The 24,024-nt window shown below is 41.3% G+C and overlaps 1 protein-coding gene across 6 annotated transcripts in view; it reads left to right on the forward strand.

The window, feature by feature from the left end:
- Positions 1 to 24,024, forward strand: part of fez2b (fasciculation and elongation protein zeta 2b) — a 204,897-nt gene that overhangs the window by 144,790 nt on the left and 36,083 nt on the right. For 5 of the 6 annotated variants that reach the window (XR_011355574.1, XR_011355573.1, XM_069930933.1 and 2 more), the window contains exon 7: positions 8,413 to 8,478. Coding sequence is in view for 4 of the 6 variants with exons in the window: in XM_069930933.1 (XP_069787034.1) it covers positions 8,413 to 8,478 (66 nt within the window). In the remaining 2 variants the exon portion in view is untranslated. Of the gene's footprint in view, positions 1 to 8,412; positions 8,479 to 11,009; positions 11,036 to 24,024 lie in introns of those variants that run through there. The other variant, XM_069930936.1, reaches the window with a different exon arrangement.

Consider the following 24,024-nt stretch of genomic DNA (forward strand, 5'->3'; position numbering starts at 1 on the left):
AACTTTTGTGTAAGTAACCACTTGTCTTGGTGAATGTCTATTGCTGCTGGATTTTGGGGTCTTTTGTGCTTGTAACACTTATTTTAGGTGCAGAGGTCAACACTAGGCTTTTCCCTGTTGCCTTTCTTCAAACCAGTGTACACATTTGTTGTCTTCAAGTCATTTGATACCTCGCTTGTGTCCAGTGAAGATATAAAATTCTGAACCAGAGCCCAGGAATCTCTGCCCTTGCTTCCTTCAGCAGCCTGGGATGAATCCCATCTAGTCCTGGAGATATATCAACCTATAAGTCTGTACAAGAATATCATTTACCCTATTGCTGGATTCGCCAACCACAACATCTGTTTCCTTTGTAAATATCAATGAAAATATTTATTTAAGACCTTACTGATACCTACGGCTTCACACATCTATTTTCTTTATTGTCCCGAATGTGACTTTGCCCTGGCTATTTTTTTGTCCTTAGTACAGAAAGCCTTCTGAGATATCAATCTTTCATGGCATTCTCAGGAGGGAGGACGAGCAGCAGATGTGGTAGTCCATATAGGGTCCAATGACATGGGTAGGAACGGTGAGGAGGTTCTGCAAGGAGAATTCAGGGAGTTAGGTGCTTGGTTGAAGGACAGGTCCTCCAGGATTGTGATCTCAAGATTCCTACTCGTGCCACGTGCTCTTTGGCTTGGCTTCGCGGACGAAGATTTATGGAGGGGGTAAATGTCCACGTCAGCTGCAGGCTCGATTGTGGCTGACAAGTCCGATGCGGGACAGGCAGACACGGTTGCAGTGGTTGCAGGGGAAAATTGGTTGGTTGGGGTTGGGTGTTGGGTTTTTCCTCCTTTGTCTTTTGTCAGTGAGGTGGGCTCTGCGGTCTTCTTCGAAGGAGGTTGCTGCCCGCCAAACTGTGAGGCGCCAAGATGCACGGTTTGAGGCGATATCAGCCCACTGGCGGTGGTCAATGTGGCAGGCACCAAGAGATTTCTTTAGGCAGTCCTTGTACCTCTTCTTTGGTGCACTTCTGTCACGGTGGCCAGTGGAGAGCTCACCATATAACATGATCTTGGGAAGGCGATGGTCCTCCATTCTGGAGACAAGACCCACCCAGCGCAGCTGGATCTTCAGCAGCGTGGACTTGATGCTGTCGGCCTCTGCCATCTCGAGTACTTCGATGTTAGGGATGAAGTCGCTCCAATGAATGTTGAGGATGGAGCGGAGACAACGCTGGTAGAAGCGTTCTAGGAGCCGTAGGTGATGCCGGTAGAGGACCCATGATTCGGAGCCGAACAGGAGTGTGGGTATGACAACAGCTCTGTATATGCTTATCTTTGTGAGGTTTTTCAGTTGGTTATTTTTCCAGACTCTTTTGTGTAGTCTTCCAAAGGCGCTATTTGCCTTGGCGAGTCTGTTGTCTATCTCCTTGCATCTGATGAAATGGTGCAGCCGAGATAGGTAAACTGGTTGACCGTTTTGAGTTTTGTGTGCCCGATGGAGATGTGGGGGGGCTGGTAGTCATGGTGGGGAGCTGGCTGATGGAGGACCTCCGTTTTCTTCAGGCTGACTTCCAGGCCAAACATTTTGGCAGTTTCCGCAAAACAGGACGTCAAGCGCTGAAGAGCTGGCTCTGAATGGGCAACTAAAGCGGCATCGTCTGCAAAGAGTAGTTCACGGACAAGTTTCTCTTGTGTCTTGGTGTGAGCTTGCAGGCGCCTCAGATTGAAGAGACTGCCATCCGTGCGGTACCGGATGTAAACAGCGTCTTCATTGTTGAGGTCTTTCATGGCTTGGTTCAGCATCATGCTGAAGAAGATTGAAAAGAGGGTTGGTGCGAGAACACAGCCTTGCTTCACACCATTGTTAATGGAGAAGGGTTCAGAGAGCTCATTGCTGTATCTGACCCGACCTTGTTGGTTTTCGTGCAGTTGGATAACCATGTTGAGGAAATAGGAGAATAATACAGTTTAACACGTGACTAAAGACATGGTGCAGGAGGGAAAGCTTCGGGTTTCTGGATCATTGGGCTGTCTTCCAGGGAAGGTGGGACCTATACCAACGGGATGGTTTGCATCTGAATATTGCTCGTGCTGCTCTAGTAAATCTGATTTGCTGGGGAATGGGAACCAGATTGCTAGAGCAGATATAGGAGCAGAGGAGGGAAATGATGATGTGAAAATTGCATGCATCATTAGAAGTCAACGGATTGTACGTGGTGGAAAGGTTTTCAGGTGCATCTATTTCAATGCAAGAGTATTGTAGGAAAGGCAGATCAGCTTAGAGTGTGGATTGGCATGTGGAATTTTGACAATTAGAGAAACTTGGTTGCAGGAGGGGCAACATTCTGGGCTTTCGTTGCGTTAGATGTGATAGAAAAAGTGGGGGGTGAAAGGGGGAGGAGTGGCATTGCTCATCAGAGAAAATATCACAGCTGTGCTCAGGCAGGACAGACCAGTGGGCTCGTCTACTGAGGCTATATGGTGGAGCTGAGGAGCGGGAAATGTATGACCACACTCATGGGGTTGTATTATAGATTGCCCAATAGTCAATGAAAAAAAGGAGCAATAGGGAGATAGCAGACCGCTGCACATATTGACTGGGACTCTCATACTGTAAAAGGGCTGAATGGCTTGGAGTTTGCCAAAGGTGTTCAGAAAAGTTTTCTTAATCAATATATAGAGGTACCAACTAGAGAGAGTGCAATACTGGATCTCTCATTATGGAACTAGACAGGACAGGTGGCAGAAGTATGTGTAGGGGAAGATTTTGGGTCCAGGGATTATAATGCCATTAATATCAAGTTAATTATGGAGAAGGATAGGTCTGAGCCTCAGGTTAAGATTCTAAATCAGAGAAAGGCCAATTGTGAGGAAATGAGAAAGGATCTAGAATGCGTGGATTGGGATAAGTTGTTTTCAGGCAAGGATGTCCGAGGTAAATGGAGAACCTTCAAAGGTGAAATTTAAAGAGTACAGAGTTTGTATGTTCCTGTCAGGATTCAAGGCAATGTTAGCAGACATAGGGAACCTTGGTTATCGAAGGATATTGGGGATCTGGTTCGGAAGAAGAGAAAGATGTATAGCAGGTATTTGCAACATGGAGCAAATGAGGTACCTCAGGAGTGTAAAAAATGCAAGGAAACCAAGAAAGAAATCAGGAAGCTAAAAGAAGATATCAGGTTGCTTTGGCAAACAAAGTAAAGGAAAATCCTAAGGGTTTCTACGGGTACCATATATTTTGGCATATAAGTCGAGTCGTGAAGCCCAAAAAAAATCTCTCAAAAAATGGGAGTCGACTTATACACCAGATATACTTCTGAGACCTTAAATTCAGCTCAAAATCCAATCTGCGCTGATCTGGTGTATAAGTCAACCCTTGAAAAACCAAAAAAAAACTCCTCTGACCTGCAACAGATTTTCATTGAGATTGTTATTGAAAACAGAAGCGTAATTTAGCACTTTTCAAAATTACGATCATTGTCTGAAAACAACACATTCAGAAACCTTCAAAATCACTCTCGCTGTCATCACCTGAAGCAAAGATGGCAGCAAAGCACATCGATATTCTCTCTGTTTAAGCCATCATCATATGGGTCCTAGTCTGTATCTGTTGAGGGGGTTTCAGCTTCGTCGTCAGTGTCCCACAATAAATGATCTTCCGTGCCATCAATTGCACAAGAGGTGCTGCACTTTTTAAACAGTTTTTAATCAGAGTATATACTTTAGCTTTGTCCCATGTCTTGAGCTCGAAGTAACACAGCACATCAAGCGATGCAGCGCACATTGCTCCACCTTTTGTAAACGACTTTCCTGCACTCGATAGCCTTGTATTCCATTCCTCATGCACTTGGTCTATGAATGGCTTGTCCAAGCAGACGTCGAGACGTCAAATAACCCAGGATAACCACCATGTAATTATTATGTAGTGCTAATCTACTTTTAGTGTTCTCAGTTAAGTGGTTACAAAACATATCCCAGACCAGCAAACTCCATTCTTTGCATAAACTGCCTGGCTGCCTGTTCCACTCATTGTCTAGTCATAATTTTACACCATTTTCATCCATCCATCCTTTTTCATGAAAATGTACAAAAATATCTGCAGGCAATTTCATTTTTGGTTTAATTTTGCATTTGAAGATTACCCTGGATCTTAACTTGGTCCCGTCGGCCATGCACAATAACACCACCATAAATTTGGTCCTTTCATGGCCTGTACTTCTGGTTTGCACAGTTTTAATACCTTTCTATTCCACTGTCTATTGCGTCAAAATTCATGGGGGTTTCATCCAGGTTTCCCGTATTTGCCAATGCAAAGTGGTGTTTCCACTGGTTCTGTATAATAAACTGGTGAAAGCTTACAATTTTATAATCAAGATCTTTTGGTAGTTTCTGTGCAATTTTTGGTTTTTTTTTGGGCATAATACCAGATTTTTCCTGTTCATGAAACAATTGCACCAGCCGACTGTAGCCTCAAAATCAGGTCTGGGTGTGATTTGGCCCACTGCAGTGCAAATGTTCTTATTTTATTTTGGGTGACCATGTAGCAATCTTGCCTCTGTTTACATAACCATTCTGCAATATGATTTTCTAACTCTGGCCAATGAATGATTCCTTGTCTCATTGAACATTGCCTTTCTGGTATTTTTCTTAAAGTCTCTTCTTCCTTCCTCCAACCTCTTACCAGCTTCTTATGCACACCAAACTTCCTTGCAACAGCAGTTGTTGGTTTTCTTGACCATTTCTATCACTTTCAATTTAAAGCTTGCTTCATATTTTTGTCGTATGCTGCATTGTGTCGATGTACCCTCCATGATAGCAATCACCTCCAGCAGATCAATCCTCACAATCTATGGGCGTCAATGTATACACACGTCAACAGCCCATCTCAGGCATTGCAAGGTTTGGGGTCAACTTGTACACCCATCAATAGGGTATGTTAGGCAGCCAGAAAATTGGGGTTGACTTATACGCCAGATACATCATAAAACCCTTAAAATGAGGCTGGGGGTGGTCAACTTATACACCGAAATATGCTGTATATTAAGTACAAGAGAATAGCAAGGGACAAAATTGGTCCCCTTGAAAATCAGAGCAGTCGGCTTTATATTAAGTAAAAAAAAATGGGGGAGAGTTTAACTGTTTTTTTAAATCAGTATCCACTCATAAATCTGGCACAGTTGAGGGAAGTAAGGAAAACAAGCAGTGAGTTCATGGAACCTGTACAGATTAAAGAGGAGGAAGTGCTTGCTGTCTTGAAGTAAATAAAGGTGGATAAATCCCCAGGGCTTGACAAGATATTCCCTTAGACCTTGAGGGAGGCTAGTGTAGAAATTACAGGAGCTTTGGCAGAAATATTTAATATGTCCTGAGCCATAGGTGATGTGCTGGAGGATGGGAGGGTAGCTCACATTGTTCCATTGTTTAAAAAAGGCTCCAAAAGTAACTGGAAATTATAGGCTGGTGAGCATGACATCAGTAGTAGGTAAATTATTCAAAGGTATTCTAAAAGATCGGATATACAATTATTTAGATAGCCAGAATCTGATTAAGGATAGTCAACATGGCTTTGTGCATGGTAGGTTATGTTTAAACAATATTATAGAGTTTTCACCGAGGAGATTACCAGGAAAATTGCGGAAGGAAATGCTGTGGAGGTTGTCTAAATGGACTTTAGTAAGGCCTTTGACAAAGTCCTGCATAGAATGTTGGTCAGAAAGGTTCAGACGCTAGGTATGCATGGTAAAGTAGTGAACTGGATTTGACAGTGGTTGGAGGAAGAAGCCAGAGAGTTGTGATCATTGATTGCTTCTTAGACTGGAGGCTTGTGACTAGTAGTGTGCCTTAGGGATCAGTGCTGGGGCCATTGTTATTTGTCATCTCTATCAGTGATCTGGATGATAATGTGGTAAATGGATCAGTAAGTTTCAGGTGGCACTAAGATTGGAAGTGTAGTGCACATCGAAGAAGGTTTTCAAAGCTTGGAGAGGGATCTGGACCAACTGTAAAAAATTGGCTTAAAAATGGTAGATGGAATTTAATGCAGACAAGTGTGAAGTGTTGCATTTTGGAAGGACAAACCAAGAATGGACATATACGGTGAATGGTAGGCCACTGAGAAGTGCATTAGAACAGAGTATTTTAAATAAAAATGTTTTAAAAAAGCACAGAGGGATCTGGGAATACAGATACATAATTTCCTGAAAGTGGCGTCACATGTGAATAGGGTTGTAAAGAGGAGCTTTTGGTATATTGGCCTTAATAAATCAAAGTATTGAGTACAGGAGTTGGGATGTTTTGTTAAATTTGTATAAGACATTGGTGAGGCCAAATTTGTAATTGTGTGCAGTTTTGGTTGCCTAACTACAGCAAAGATATCAATAAGATAGAAAGAGTGCAGAGAAGATTTACGAGGATGTTGCCCGGAGTTCAAGAACTGAGTTATAGGGAAAGATTAGACAGTTTAGGACTTTATTCCCTGAAGCATAGAAGAATGATGGGAGATTTGATAGAGGTATTTAAAATTATGAGGGGGATAGACGGAGTAAATGTAGATAGGCTTTTTTCACTGAGGCTAAGTGAGATATAGAGGACATGGGTAAAGAGTGAAAGGGAAAAGTTTAGGGGGAACATGAGGGAGAACTCCTTCATGCAGAGTGGAACAAGCTTCCAGCTGAAGTGGTGAATGCAGGCTCAAGTTTAGCATTTAAGAAGAATTTGGATGGGAGGGGTATGGAGGTTATTGACTTGGTGCAGGTCAGTGGGACTAGGCAAAAAAAAATGGTTCAGCACAGACTAGAAGGGCCAAAGAGGCCTGTTTCTGTGCTGTAATGTTTAATGGTTCTATTGTTTGGCAGTGATTTCTTGTAACCCCTCTTTGTCTTGTTAACTTTGATTTAAGCACATGTCCATATCCAAATTAAGGTATATAACAAACAATCTCCCAGCACAAATTACTCAAGCTATATGTAGACCACATAAACTATGATTCATGAGATCCAATAATTTTTGTTGCATTTTAAACAAGTTCAGTCTGTGCTGATCAACATATTCATAGATATCTTCAACAGGTCCACAGCAGATACCATCTCACTGGCTCTACACAAAACCCTGGAACACCTGGACAGCAAAGATGCATACATCATGATGCTCTTTATCGACTACAGTTTGGCATTCAACAGCATCATCCCCTCAAAACTGATCAGCAAATTCCAAGACCTGGGACTCAAGATCTCACTGTGTAATTGGATCATTGATTTTCTCACCTCCAGACCACAATCAGTGAGGATTGGTAAGAACATCTCCTTCACGATCTCCATCAGTACCAGAGCACCACATGGCTGGGTTCTTAGCCCCCTGCTCTATTCATTTTACATCTATGACTATGTGACTTGAGATGACAACAACACCATCTACAAATTCACTGACGATACCACAGTAATGGGTTGTAGAAAAAGAGATGATATGTCAGCATACAGGAGGGAGATTGAAAACTTGGTTGAATGGTGCACCAACAATAATCTCGCAGTCAATGTCACCAAAACCAAGGAGCTGATTGTTGATTTCAGGAAGGGAAAACCAGATATGTACGATCCAGTGATCATTGGGGAATCAGAGGTGGAGAAGGTGAGCAAATTTAAGTTCTTGGGATTTACTATCTTGAAGGATCTTTCCTGTAGCCAACATACTAATGGCATAGTGAAGGAAGCACATCAATGCCTCTACCTCCTCAGGAGTTTGTGGAGGTTTGGTTTGACATCGGAAACCCTGGCAAATTTCTACAGATGTTTCGTGGAAAGTATACTGACCGGCTGCATCATGGTCTGGTACGGGGACACCAGCACCCGAGCTTAAAGCCCTGCAAAAGATAGAGGACAGCCCAGGACATCTCAGGCATCGAGAACATCTCAGCACACGTTCTATTTTCGTTGTTACCATCAGGAAAGAGGTGTAGGTGCCACAAGACTTGCACCATCAGGTTCAGAAACAGCTGCTACCCCTTCACCATCAGACGCCTCAACAACAAACTCAATCAGGGACTCATTTAAGGACTCTTACTTTTGCAATTTATTGATTTTCTTTTCTCTCTTTATTGCACAGTCATTAGGTTACATTTGTTTATTTGTTTACATGTATACATTGTGTATAGTTTTTGTTTTTTGCACTATCAATAAGTGGTCATTCTGCCTGGCCTGCAGGGAAAAGAATCTCAGGGTTATATGTGATATCATATTTGTACTTTGACAATAAATCTGAAATCTGACTATCTTTGATTAATCCTTGTCTTTCCAAATGTAGATTAATTTAGTCCCTAAGAATTTTCCAAGCACTAAGCTTAGATTCATGGTCTGTAATCTTTCACTGAAAAAAATCATCGCCTGAATTAAGAAAGTATTGATTTGAAAATGTATTGATCTTTCTGTTTCAGTCCTCAAGGCAATGAAAGAAGATAGTGAAAAAGTGCCAACCTTGTTGACAGATTACATTCTTAAAGGTAAGTCCAAATTTCCTTCTGCATCATTCACTGATAGGCCTGAATGTCAAGTGCTGTTTTATAATTATGAATACCTTTATATCGGCTTCAGAATTTAATATTATTTTTAAAATCTTCTAATTAACTTCATCTGAACTTACGATTGAAATTTAGTTAATGAAAACTGATTTTATCCAGTGCTTGCCCATTTTTATATCCCTCATTTTTCGTAAGATCTTAGCACTGTCATTCCATTACCATGACAACTGCTTGCATGCATTTCTAATTTCAGATAGAATTTATATAAAGGTTTCTGAATCTCTTAACTTTGGCCACCTGGAGTAACTGCTGTTTCTTAAGGTTTACAGAGCAGAGATTTGATGATTCCCTGCAGAAACACTATTGACAACCCACAAATAACATGTAACAGAATCCAGGGTGTCACGTGTATAAGTGGATTTCAGTCTGTGATAAATATCTCCTCATTTTCTGTGGGTTACAAATAGCTGTAGCTAAGGGAATTCTATGGCGTAAATGCTCATAAGTTTCTTGTAGAGTAATATGGTTCAGTAGTTGGAATAGCTGCAGTAAAAATTAATTTAATAGTGGAAAATTTTATTTTTCGAGAACTGCTGATCAATATATTGAAGAGAACAAAATTCATTCTAAATATATTTTTCTTAAAAATGTCATAAATATATACAAAGATTTCTTCCTGTTTGCAGAAACTGACTCTACCTAAAAAAACACAATGAAACATTCCAAGAACATAAAAGATAGTAACTAGTGCATATTTTCCCCTCATTTCTCCTGCCAGTCATTCCCAAAAGCTGGCAAGCTAGGCAGAATTCAGTATTGCCCTAAATGTAGTACATCAAAAAATGAATTACACTACATCAAGACCAAGCAGTGAACTCTAGTGAGAATGGCTCTGTTCAAATGTAAGTATTCCATTAGATCACTGCAGAAATGCTTCATTTGTAGAGTATTCATGGTGACGACAAAGGTTGAGGACACAAATCTTCTATCTGCATTACACATCCATTATGGAAACAATATGGCATATTGCTAGACGACCTTGTTTCCCTAAAATTCCAACAACAAAAACTTCTTAATTGTAGTGTCGGTTTGCCCACCACCAAGTTTGCTTCAGGTACTTTATTTTAGGCTAACTCTAAATGTGAAATGTTTGGCAGTGAAGATTAAAATGAGAAATAACAGAAATTAAAGAGCAGAACATGAAAATGAATTCACTCAATTGTTTCCTGATTCTACCAAATAGACAGTGTTTATTCCACCTTCAATGCTGTCAGTATTTGGAAATGAGTAATTCAGTTACTGACTTCATTGGTTTCTCAATGGGTGACACATTACTAATGTGGCAATCAGGGTTTGCTCTTCCAGGTTTGGAGCAGGTGATAGTTTTAGGGAGTGCAGAATTCCTAATTGAGTAAGTAGAAAAATTGCAGTCCCCACAAAATTGAAGTGATTATGTCTAATTTTTTAAAAATGGTATAGCACAGGAGAAGGCCCTTCTGGCCTATGAAATCCGTGCCACCCAAGAATACCCAATTACATTTTGAAGAGTGAAAGGAAAGCAGAGCTCCCAAAGAAAAGCCACACAGGTCACAGGGAGCACATACAATCTTCTAACAGGCAGCTCCAGATTCAAATCCTCACTGCTGAGGCTGTAATGGTGTTGCACTAACTGCGACATTTATTATGCAGCCCCATTTCAAAAAAAATTCTAAAATTTATGGCCTGATTATTCTTCTGTTTCCATTTGCCCACTCTGTGGCTACAAATCAAACAAAACACATTCAAATTGTACCCTGACTGATCTAGTCTCAAACTGCCCAGGTTTCTAGAGGTGCAGGCTTTCAATGTAAACTTGAATTTGCTCCATGGCAGCCCACATCCAAAAGTGAAGATGGGACACTGGTATTAGCAACCAGTTTCAGGATCTCTGACCTGTGTCCACAGTCATCATCTTGAAACAGGGAATCACTCTATCTCAAGGGAGTTAGGCCCCAGCTTCTCCTCTAACCAAGAAATGATTCTGTCTAGGAACTGTGATCTTCAAAAATTAAACCAAGTTTTACAAGTTTTGTGTCTTAATTATTAAAATATTAAATCTTGATACAGAGGAATGTTAAGGCTTTAAGTGTGTGAAGTAGTAATGCAGTTATAGTTTATATAAAGAACTGAAATCTAGCTTTATTCCATGCTGTGCACAAAGTTTTCGTGTTGATTAGCAGTAGTTTGATGCCAATATAGAAAGTTGAGGGCCAAACTTTGCCTTCTTTTCAAATTGAGCATGGGGACTTCCACACCAGTAAGGAATCATTTATAACTGGAAAGACAATGTATGGCACTGATAAAATTGGCTCATATCATTTGAACCAATTTAAAAACAGCACATTGCAAAAACAGTTTTGTCATTGAATTATCTTCAGGTTTTCTCTTTGTGTTGCTTTTTAATTTTTATTTCGATTAAATTTGGTTTTTTTTCCTCTCCTCTCTGACTTTGTTTTGCTTTTTTGTTGTGCTAGCATTCGTATAAAGGCTGGATTAACTGAGGTTTGTGTATTCTATCTGCAGAACAGAGGGCAATGGGGTATTTGTTGTGATTGGTACTTGTCTACATGTGCAATTCTTAGGAATTAGTACCTCGGTTGTTCATGGTGCAAAAGATTCATTGTTACTGGACGTGGTAATTATGTGGTTTAATAAAGGGGTTCATGCATGTCTGTTTCTTCACCAGAACCCTTTAAATGTAAATAACTGCCTCCTAAAAAATGTCTTTGTTTCATATATTATATAATCATACTTTTTGTTTTGTTTTCTAACCAATGCATTTGATGGAAACAATGCTGGTGGAAGGATGTTTATTTCATTCTGTAAACACATGATTTTCTTTCCTTCACATAAATATCCCCCTGATCCTTTGTCCTGAATGCATAGGCTTTGAGTGGATGGGAAACAAGCATGTTCTGTGAACATCTTCATTGATGTTTGGCAAGCCCATTAACTGAAGTTTAAACAAGGAATAAAATCAGGGAGCGCTTTGGTGATCCCCATCATCCTTTGTAAAAAGAGTTTCCTTCTCTTCAGGAAAGCATTCCTGCTGACTTGCTCATATCTGCAATAATAATTGGAAATTCCTCATGATATTTGAGCAGTTGAGGAGGGTGTGGTTACCATAGCGGTTAGCGCAAGCTGTTACAGCACCAGTGACCTGGCTTCAAAAATGGCACTCTTCGTAAGGCGTTTGTTCCTTCTCCCCATGTCTACATGGGTTTCCTCTGGGTGATCTGGTTTCCTCCCAGCATTCAAAATGTATGGGGATTGTAGGTTAATTGGGTGTAATTGGATGGCACGGACTCATGGGCCAGAAGGTCCTGTTACTGTGATGTATGTCTAAATTAAAATGTTTTAAAAAAAATTAATTAGTGAAACTATTGCCAAATATGAATCATAAAGCCTGGAATGTAAAATTGTTTCACAACTTTGATCGAACCTGGACAGATATTAGCAAAGTGTAGCAACCTAAGGATCAGTTTTTTTTTAATTTTAGTTTCTCAAATATATCTGCGCATTCAAGAAAATTATTTTTTTCTACAAAGAACATTTGCATGTATGATCTATTTCCTGGTTTGTGGTCTGGCACGTGGTCTTTAAGGGGATAGTTAGAGGAATAGCTGTTTGTGGAAGAGATTAGTAATGGCAGTTTATGATTGCAGACTTCTAGTTTACACTTCTTCACTGAACCTTTCTCGAATTCTTTCCGACTGAAAAAGAAAACAGCTGTTGAGAAAAGCAGAACCAAATGTAAAAAGGTGCTCTTTCACGAGCATAAATAAAAGACTTGTTTCTTTCAGTGTTTCTCTTTATGTCCTGCCTACATTCTACCCCAACAAGAAAATAGGATCATGAGTAGATCACCTGGATACTCAAGACTGTCCCATTATTTAATGCAAAACATGCTGATCTGCCCAGGTCTCTTCTTCGTAGCCAGCAATTCCCAAATCTTTTAAGAATGTGTCTACTCTTCAATCAATTGTTTGCAGTAGAGAATTCCAGCGATTTACCACCATCTGCATGAAGAAATTCCAATGCACTTCTGTTTTCAGTTGCCATCCTTTAACACCTTGTGTGAGACTCTCTCATTAGTGCATGTATCTGAACATCTAATCTGTCTTTCCCTTTCAGAAAGATTTCCCCTCATTCTGCTAAACTCCATACAATAGACATCCAGCTTGATTAGCTGCTTGATGGAACAATGCTCTTGTCCCAAAAATGGGCTTACTGAAATTCTTTGAAAGAGCCCCTTTAGAATCATACAGCAGAGAATAGGCCCTCCGGTCCAGCTCATCCATGCCGAAGAAGTTGGTATTCTGGGCTAGTCCCATCAGTGTGCATTTGGCACCTTTCCTATCTGCATATCTGACCCAATGTCTTTGGAGCATCATAATTGTGCTATTTTCTATAGCTTCCTCTGGCAGTTCATTCCAGATATGGACTACCTTCTGAATGAAAAATATTATGATTTGGATCCCTTTTAAGAGTCCATCCCCACCTACCTGAAAACTATGATCTATTGTTCTTGAATTGTCCGTCTTGGGGGGAAAAACCCTGAGCATTCACATTATCCATGTGTCAACCTCAACCAGTCCACCCCTCAACCTCTTATTCACCAAGGAATAAAGACCCAGCCTATACCTATATACCTTAAACCCAGATTGGCTATAATCTGGTGAATCTCCCCTGCAGCCTTTCCAACTTATTGATATCCTTTCTAAAGCTGGGGAAGTAGAATTGAACATAGTACCACAGTGGTCTCATCAATGTCTTCTACAGCTGTATCACAAGGTCCCAACTTTTGTACTCATTACCCCACACTATGAGGGCAAGCATACCAAACACCTTCACCATCCTGTCCACGTAATTTGCTGCTTTCAGGGATCCATACACTTGTAGCTTAGAAATCTCAATTCAACATCAATCTGCCATTTATTTTGCAAGTTCTTCCCTGCTTTGACTTTCCAAACTGCAACACATTAGAAGATTCTTTCTTAAATAATGGCCCAAAACTGTACACAATTCTCTCGTGTAGTGCACTAACAATGAAAATCATCAAATTGCAGATGCTGTTTATCTGAAATTTAAAAAAAAATAGAAAATGCTGGGAACACTCAGCAGGTCAGGCAATATCTGTGGAACAATCTGTGGAACAAGTTAATATTTTCAGATCTAGAACCTTGTTTTGTAACAACTTCCCTTTTTAATAATTTCAAATGCCTTCTGTAAAGGCTATTATGCCATTTTCCTTCCTAACTTCTTGCTGCATTTGCTTGCTAACTTTTTTTTTGATTCAGGAACACCTATAAACTCTGCACTTGTAAATTCATTCCATTAAGACAATAGTTTACCCTTTGATTTCTCTTATTGAAATGCAAGGCACTTTTCTCCTTTTGCTCTTAACCCATGACCTCTGGTTTGTATCTCACCTCGCCTCAGTGGAAAAAGTCCATCTATATTTACTCTGTCTATCCCCCTCACAATTTTTAAATACTCCTATCAAATATCCCCTCATTCTTCTACACTCCAGGGAATAAAGTCCTAACCTGCTTAACCTTAGGTGACCAAAACTGCACACAATTACTCCAAACTTAGCCTCACCAATGTCTTCTGCAAATTTAACATAACATCTCAGTTCCTATGCTCAATACTTTGATCTATTAAGGCCAATATGCCAAAAGCTTTCTTCACATCCCTATCAACCTGTGCTCCCACTTTCAGGGAATTATGTATCTGTATTCCCAGATCCATCTGTTTTATCGCACTCCTCAATGACCTACTATTTACTGAGTATGACCTTTCTTGGTTTGTCCTTCCAAACTGCAACATCTGACATTTGTCTGCATTAAATTCCATCTGCCATTTTTCATCCCATTTTTCCAGCTTGTCCAGGTCCCCCTCTCAAGTTTTGAAAACCTTATTCACTTATCCACAAGACCTCCAATCTTAGTGGCATCGGCAAACTTGCTGATCCAATTGACCACCTTACCATCCAGATCATTGATATAGGTGACAAACAACAATGGTCCCAGCACTGATCCCTGAGGCCCACCACTAGTCACAGGCCTCCAATATGAGAAGCAATCATCTTCCACTACGCTTTGGCTTCTCCAGTCCACCATTATCAAACCTCCAGCAATTCCTTGTTTGCTTAAGATTCCGCCATCTTTGCTCTTCTGTTAATCTGTTTTCAATCCATGCTTACTTCCCCAATTCCATAAGCTGTGAACTATTCAGAAAGTAAAGAATCTATGATGGATGTCATGATCAGGAGACTGTACATACATAGAACACAATAACCCTCTATTTTTCTTCTATCCATGTGCCTGGCAAAGAGCCTCTTAAATGCCCCTAATGCTTCAGCCTCCACCACCATCCCCGACAATACATTTCAGCCATCTACAGTTCTTTGTGTATATATAAAAAAACCTCACCCCTGATCTCTCCCCTAAACTTCCCTCTCTTCACTTTGTACATATGTCCTTTGGTGCTTGCTATTCCTGCCCTGGGAAACAGGTGCTGGCTGTCCACCCTATCTATGCATTTCATAATCTTGTAGATCGCTATTAAGTCTCCTCTCATCTACGCTCCAAAGAGAAAAGTCCCAGCTCTGCTAAACTTGCCTCATAAGACTTGTTTCCCAATCCAAGCCAACACCTGGTAAATCTCCTCGTCACCCTCTTCATAGCTTCCACATCCTTCTTATAATGAGGTGACCATAATTAAACCCAATACTCCAAGTGTGGTCTCACCAGAGATTCTTAGAATTGCGACATGGCCTCCCTTCACTTGAACTCAATCCCTTTATTAATGAAGCCCAGCATCCCATAGGCCTTCTTAATTATCTTATCAACCTGTGCGGCGACCTTGTGGGATATATGAATTTGAACCCCAAGGTCCTTCTGTCCATCCACAGTTTTAAGTAATTGACCATTAACCCTGTACTCAACTTTCTGGGTTGCCCTTCCAAAATGCATCACTTCACATTTACCCGGATTGAACTCCATCTGCCACTTTTCTGCACAACTTTGCATCCTGTCTTTATCCTCTTGTAACTTACGACAACCTTCAGCTTCATCCACAACTCCAACCTTTGTATCATCTTCAAACTTACTGACCCATCCTTCTACCTCCTCATCCAGATCATTTATAAAAATCACGAAGAGCAGGGTTCCCAGGACAGAATCTGTGGTACTCCACTAGTCACTGACCTCTGGGCAGAATACTTACCTTCCACTACTACTCTCTGGTTTTTACCTGCAAGCTAATGTTTTATCCACACAGCCAAGATTCCATGGACCCCATGCCTCATGACTTTCTGAACAAGTCTTTCATTGGGGACCTTGTCAAATGCCTTGCTAAAATCCATATACACCACATCTACTACCCTACCTTCATCAATTTCTTTTGTTACCTCCTCAAAATACTTAATTAGACTCTTAAGGCATGACGATCCTTGTATTTCTCCAAATGCTCATAGATCCTAACGTTTAAGAATCCTCTCCAATAGTTTGCACATCACTGGCGTAAGACTCACCATTCTATAATTCAAAGGATTCTCCTTGTTTCATCGTGTATTCGTATGTGTGAGTTCTTAGACAACACATGGATGAAGGAAAAGGTTCTTTACTTTAAGGTTTTTGTAAGCAATGCCATGAGGCTGCAAGCCTCCATTACAGATCTAACATACTGCAGTCTTGTGCTCTCTGTCAGCCCCTGCTGGCGGCCAAGCCTAATCAAACGGGAACTATAATCCTTGCAGCCACAATCACTATTATTGCATCTCCCTTTCTTAAAACAAAAGTAGTTACTTTTAACCAACATGTTTTCTTTGTATAGCTCTGCAATTTTAACGTTAATACCAAGAAATTACATTTTCATTATTATCAACCTTGTTAACATTTTTAAAACTTGTTTTGTTTGTTCACATTTACATACACTAAAATTTGAAGAGCGAATAAGATAGCACTACTTCATTCTATAACACGAGTCTTTAAATTTGCTCAATGAGTCTCTGAGGAGTATTCACATGTCTTGACGATCTCGTGATTAATTGTCCTTGAACCTGAATTGTTCCCTCAGACAATGTATTCTCAGCTGTGTATTCAAATTGTTCAGCAGTATCCACCTTTCCATCTATTGTGGCTGGTATCATTTGACAATCTTGACGATTTCTTCACAGAACAGCACCTTCATCTGTCTGAATGGTGTATGATCTTGGTTGGACTTCACTTAAGGCCAGTTCCCTTCTGAGTCTATAAGTTTGTTTTGTCGGGATGAAGGAAATTAGGGTGTAGGGTTCTGGTAGGTTTTTTGTTCCTCTGTCAAAGTAATACTTTTGCTTTTCTTTCTGTTGTTCTTTGAATTTCCTCAACTTCTCCCCCTCTTGTTTTTAGGAGGTTCTCCTGAATGGGTAGGTTTGATCTTAGCCTACATCCTATAAGGCGTTGTGCTGGTGAAATACCACACTCGAGCAGCATTGTGCGGTATACTAGCATGCTCTGGTGGAAGTCTGTTCCACTGTCTTGTGCCTTGTACATCAGTCTCTTCACTGTCTGTACCTGTTTTTCCACTAGACCATTGGACTGTGGAAAATGAGGACTTGGCGTGGTGTGTACAAAATCCCACTCTTTGGCAAACTTTAGAACTTTAAATTGCAAAACTGGGGTCCATTGTCTGTGATGACCTCGTTTGCCACATCATGTCTGGAGAGTAGGGTTTTCATACCTGTTATTACAGCATCTGTTGTGGTGGTATTCAGTTTACACACCACTGAATACAGGGAGTAATAGTCTGTGGCTACAAGATAGTCCTTCCATTGGCATTCGAATAGGTCAGCACCCACATTCTGGTAAGGTCTGTATGGTGCTGGGTGTGGCTTTCGTGGTTCTGCAGGTTTGCTTGCTTGATATTTCTGGCATACTGTACAGTTTGACATTTCATTTGTTATATCATTGTTGATTCTTGGCCAGTACATCACCTCTCATGCTCTTTTACACTTTTTGATTCCGAGATGTCCTCCATGGATCCTTTTCAGCATCTCTTTGGGATAAGGATTTTGCTTTTGTAGATGATGTCTTCAACCACTGATAGTTCTGCCCTGCAGTTCCAGTGCTCTGAAACATCAGGTGAGCAGTCCTACTTCATGTTGGGCCACTCATCCAAGATGCTTTTCTCAGTTGTCTGTGTTCCAGTGAGTTCCATTTTTGCATCTGATATGGGCAATGCACTTGTGATCATGTTCACGAAGGCGTTCATGTCTTCATCCATTTTGATGTTTGTGGGCTCGCTTGTGTCGACAGTTCTAGACAACATGCCTGCTGTGTACATTAGCTTACCCAGAGTGTACACCACATTCAGTGTATAGCGTTACGTCCTAATCATTATTCTTTGTATTCTAAGTGGACATTCATTTAATGGTTTTTGGAACAATGCAATCAAGGACTTCTGGTCAGTCTCTACACTGATTGCTTGACCTGACACAAATTGATGAAATCTTTCACAGGCGTATGTGATGCTGAGCAGCTTCTTTTCAATTTGAGCGTATCATATCTCTGCACCTGTCAATGAGCACGATGCAAACACAATGGGTTTCCAGTCATCATATTTTTGCAGAAGAACTGCACCATGCCCACTATGTGATGCATCTGATGATACCTTGATGGGTTTCACTGGGTCGTAAAACCTCAGAACTGGTTCCTCTGTGAGCAGGTTATTTAATTCCCTCCATGACTTTTTATGCCTGTTCTTGCTCACTGCATCCATGTTGCAGCTAGTTTCACTGAACAGCTCTTTTGCCTGCAATTTTAGTTTCTGTAGCCCTACAGAGTGCTATGATTTTTTCCAGGTCTAGATTTTGCTCTCTTAGCAGTCTTTCCCTTAGACTATTATCTGGAATACCACACACTAGTCTGTCTTTTATCATCATGTTAGTCAGTCACGTTTCGCTTCTGTATCTCAATTCACTCACATATTGATCAATACTTTCTTCCATTTTCTGTATACATGTGAAAAATCTGTGCCTCTCAAACATCACGTTGCATTTAGGTATCCAGTATGCCTCACACTGTTCCATTATTTTTTCCAGTTTCATTTTGTCTCCTTCATTAGCAAATGTGAAGTCATTATACACCTCCAGGACTTCATCACCCATAACATGTAAGAAAACCGACACTTTCACTTTATCACTTTCCTCATCAGCTCTGACTGCTACAAAATACAATCCAAAATGCTGTTTAAATCTGTTCCAATTTTCAGCCACATTACCTGTCAGCTGAAGTTTCGCTGGTGGGTGTAATCCTTCCATTTTTCACCTTATTTTCTCTTCACTGATCAGTTGCTGACGTTAGATTTTTCTTATAAAATATTTCCTTTTAATTTCCTTCATTCCACTTCTGACACCAAATTTCATCTTTTATTTGTATGTGTGAGTTCTTAGACAACACCTAGATGAAGGAAAAGGTTCTTTACTTTAAAGTTGTTATAAGCAGCACCATGAGGCATGCCATGAGACTGCAAGCCTCCATTACAGATCTAACATACTGCAGTCTCGTGCTCTGTGTCAGCCCCGGTTGGCAGCCAAGTCTAATCAAATGGGAGCTATAATCCTTAAGGCTTTGCTAGTTGCATTGCAAACTTGATCACTATAATGAAACTCCTTATTACCTTTTTTTAAGCAAGGGGACTACATTTGCCATTCACCAATCCTTCGGCACTTTCCTATGGCTAAAGATCATAGTTACAGTCCCAGCTATCACTTCCCACAGCAACCTGGGGTATATCGCATCCAACCCCAGGGACATATCAATCTTGATGTTTATAAGAAGATCCAACACCTCCTCTTCCTTAATCTCCACATTGTTCTATTCTGACCTCACCCTGAACAAGGTCCTTTTCTCTTTTGACTACTGAAGCAAAGTTTCCATTTAGGACCTCCCCAACCTTCTCTGCCTCCAGCCACATGTTGCCTCCTTTATCCTTTAACAGCCCCACCATTCTTTCCAACCTTCTCTTCTTCACATATGCATTGAATACTTTGGAGTTCTCCTTAATCCTACAGGCCAAGGCCTTCTCATGCCCTCTTCAAGCTCTCCTAAGTACTTTCTTAGGCTCCTTCCTGCTACCATATACTTCTCATGAGCCCTTCCTGTTTCCTATATCTAATGTATGCTTCCTTCTTCCTCTTGACTAGCTGCCTCATCTGCTTCCTCAACCTTGATTCCCTTTTCCTATCATCTTTTCCCTGTCCCAGTGGGACAAACCTATCCTGAATCTAACACGTGGTCCCTTAACTTCCTCCACATTAGTTCTGCGCTTTTACCCTTGAACATTTTTCCAATTCACACTCGTTAGTTCCTGCCTCATCCCATCATAATTAACCCTTCCCCAATTAAACACTTTCCAATTTTGTCTGCTTTATCCTTATCCATAGCTACGCTAAAGCTTGGAGTTGTTGTCACTCTCACCACAACCCTCCCCCATCTAGGGGTCTGCCACCTGACCAGGTTCATTATCCAGAATTAGATCCATTATGGGCTCTCCTCTCATCAGCTGACCCACGTAATGTGTCAAGAATCCTTCGTCAACACACCTGACAAATTCAGCCCCATCTATCCCTCTTGCAATCAATTATAGCGAAGTTGAAATCATCCATAACTACAGTCTAGTATTTCCTGCACCATTCCAAAATCTACCTGCATATCTGTTCCTTGGTGTCCTGAGAGCTATTTGGAGGCTGGTAGACTACTCCTAATACAGTGTTATCTTCCTTCCTATTTCTGATTTCCACCCACACCATCTTAGTAGACATTCCCTCTGCAGCATCCTCCTTTTCTCTAGCCATGATACTATCCCTGACCAGTAATGATACTTGCCACCTACCCCCCCCCCCCCCCGATTTCTTACCTCACATCATATTCCTTTTAAAACACCAAAACCCTGCGTCAGCCAATCCTGGCGTTCCTCCAGTCAAGTCTCTGTAACGAGTACAACATCGTAGTTCGACGGACTGATCCATACTCTAAGTTCATTCCCTTTATTCTTATTACTCCTAGCATTGAAATAGACACATTTCAACTCCGCTAACTGGCTACATTTAGGTTTTGTCCCCTGCCTGTCCTTCCTCAGCTTCATGGTTTTGACCTCTGCCCTATTCTCTGCACTCACCTTTTGATTTCCACCCCCACCCCCGCTGCTAAACTAATTTAAGCCTTCCCCAACAATTCTAGTAAACCTGCCCACCAGTATATTGGTCCATTTCCACTTGAGGTGCAGCCTGTCCTTGTACAGGTCAGACCTTTTCCAGAAGAGATCCTAATGATCCACGAATCTGAACACCTGGCCCCTGCACCAACTCTTTAGCCACGCATTCATCTGCCACAACTTCTTATTCCTACCCTTTCTGGCAGCAATCCTGAGATGACCATCCTTGAAGTTCTGCTTTTTAGGTTCTTTCCTTACTCCCTCTTCAGGACCTCATCCCTACTCCTACCTGTGTCATTGGTCCCCACGTAGACCACAACATCTGGCTGCTCACCCTCCCCCTTCAGAATGGTGTAAACTCGATCAGAAGTGTCCCTGATCCTGGCACCTGGTAGGCAACATACCATCCTGGATCCATGTTCTTATTCCCAGAACCTCCTATCCACCTAACCAGCGAGTCCACAAACACCATAGCTCTCCTTTTCTCGCCTCCTTCCCTTCTGAGCTGAGGGGCCAGCCTCTGCACCAGAGACATGACCACCAGTACTTGTCCCTGGTAGATCGTCCCTCCCAACAGTATCCAAAACAGAATACTTATTGTTGAGGGGAATGGCCACAGGGGTGTCTGCCCATTCCCCTTCCCTTCCCTTCCCTTTCCTAACAGTCATCCAGCTACAGTACAACTCCAATGATCTGAAATCGGATTCTCCAAAATCCTTATTTATCAAAAAAAAATGTTTCAATTCAGATAAAAGAGGATATTCAAAACAAATCAGAAATCCTCATTTATCTGAAATTTTTTTTTGGAGCTGAATTGACCTCACAGGTTGAAAAAAATTCACCCCACATGAAATTGTCCTTGTTTCAGGTAACTTCCTCCCCTCTCTTTCCATTTCTTCTTTTCATCCCCTTATTGACTTTTATCTCCAACTTTCCCTCTCAAACTGGATGTCACTGCCTCCCAGACGCAAGCAGTCAGAAGAAGCCCTTGTCATCAAAGAGAATGGCCTCCCAGGCAGTGGCGTTTCCTCCCCTCCCCTCCCCTCCTATCTTCTTCCCTCCCTCCTTCGTGGCACACCAGACACCCAACTCTGAATCCTCCCCTCGGCCTACTTCCCTGGAGCACATGTGTGGTAGGCCTAGGGAAGGATTTGGAGTCAGGATTCCAGCGTTAGGAGTTCCGGTGACCGGGGAGACAGGAGCCCGCCGACTCACCAGTGAGTGCTACACTGGCCCGAGGACCCTCCCCGGGGATTAGCAGCAGCAGTGGTTTCATGTTGGCAATCGGCAGCGGTGGTTGGGTAGACTCGGTGATTGGCGGCTGCATTCGGTTCATCTCGGTGGTCGGCAGCAACCAGCATTTTTTTTGCGGAGAATTGAACATTATTTTAATGCTTAAAGAGCCTTCCTTGTTGTTGTTCAAATATTGATACGTGATTTGCTGTTGCTACTGGGTTTTTTTAAAAAATGACCTGATCTCTGGATAAACCATTTATCCAACACAGACCTAGTCCCGACCATTTTGGATAATCAGAGTTGTACTGTATCTGCCTCCTGACTTTTGGGGATGACTATCTCCCTGCCTCCCGGATAACCCCGATTTCATCCAGCTCCAATTCCCTAACTTGGTCTTCCAGGAGCTTCAGCTGGATGACCTCTTGCAGGTGTAGTCAATGGGGACAATTGTGCTGTCCCAGATTTCACACTTGTTGCATTTGGAGCATTCCACTGACCTAACTGCTGTATCCATTAACTCTTCCTAACAAATACGAAGATCATACTTTGTGGGAAACAAGCTCATCCTCTGCTTTTTACACCGAAGCCTCTTGTGCCAAAGTCTCTCAGTCCCACTCATACCCCGAGCCACTCACACACTAGCCACTCTCCACTGGCTGCCCTCTTGTGCTACCCTTTTTATTTGTCACTGCCCCTTTATTACTCCTCCCACCAATCACCATTTATTTAACCCTTAACTTGCCCTGCATTCTCTTTATAAATGCACACACCTCAAGAGCTGGTTCCCAACACTCACACTCTCCTGAGTCCCTCACTCCTCCTCTTCCAGCAATAGTCCTGAGATGACTGTAAATGGAAGCAGAAACTTCAATTTAAATGAATGGGTAAAGCAGTAAAAAAAATTGACTTCTTTATAGGGAAAGTAAAGTCATCAACCTCAGATCTAAAAAAGACTAATGGAGAATTTAGCTGTCTGTGTTTACTAAAAATAGTGCAACATTATAGGAATTTTCAAAAAGTAAGTCGAACGAATGTTGGTCTCATTGCAGAAAATTTTGAATTTGAGTTAAATGTCACTGCAGTGTACTGGACATTGATCAGAGGAAAAAGAAATAGAAGAATATGCTGATAGTATCTGAAGAGTAGTGGCATTAAGCCTTTATGGGACAAAAGGACTAAATAACCCTTCTGTGTACTGTAAATGCCCATTGGCTCTTGTACTTTCCCTCCAGCCAAGGCAGAATCAAAACATTCCTTTTAAGTAAAGAAATAAGGCCATGAGACAAAGGAGCAGAAATAGGCTACTCAGCTCAAAAGGTCTGCCCTACCATTTAATTATGAGCTGATCCATTTTCCCACTCAGACCCATTGCCCAGCTTTCTTCCCAGAACCTTTGATGCCCTGGCTAATCAAGAACATATCAATCTCTGTCATAAATACATCCAATGACCTGACCTCCACAACCGCATTTGGGAACAAATTCCACAGATTTACTGCTCTGGCTGAAGAAATTCCACGTATCTCTGCTCTTGAAAGACGCCCTTCAATCTTGAAGTTGTGCCCTCTTGTCCTAGAGTCTCCCACCATGGGAAACAACCTTTCTCTATCCACTCTGTCTGTGCCTTTCAAAATCTGAAATGTTTCAGTCAGATTTCCCTTCATTCTCCTAAGTTCCAATGAATATATGCCAAGAGCTGTCAAAATGCTATGTTATGGTATGATAACCCTTTCATTCCTGGAATCATTCTAGTGAACCTAATTTGAACCATCTCCAATGTCAGCACATCCTTGCCTAAATAAGGAGCACAAAACTGCTCTCAAAACTCCAAATGAGATCTCACCAGTGCCTTTTAGAGCCTCAAGATCATAACCCTGCCTTCTTCAGCATCATCTCAACCTGCAAGTTTACATTCAGGCTATCCTGCACGATGGCTCCCAGGTCCCTTTGCATCTGGGTATTTTTAATTTTCTCCCCATTTAAAAAATAGTATGCATGTTTATTTTTTTCTACCAAAGTGCATGAATGTACATTTTCCAACATTATATTTC

Source organism: Narcine bancroftii, chromosome 4, assembly GCF_036971445.1.
Source record: "Narcine bancroftii isolate sNarBan1 chromosome 4, sNarBan1.hap1, whole genome shotgun sequence".
NCBI lineage: Eukaryota > Metazoa > Chordata > Chondrichthyes > Torpediniformes > Narcinidae > Narcine > Narcine bancroftii.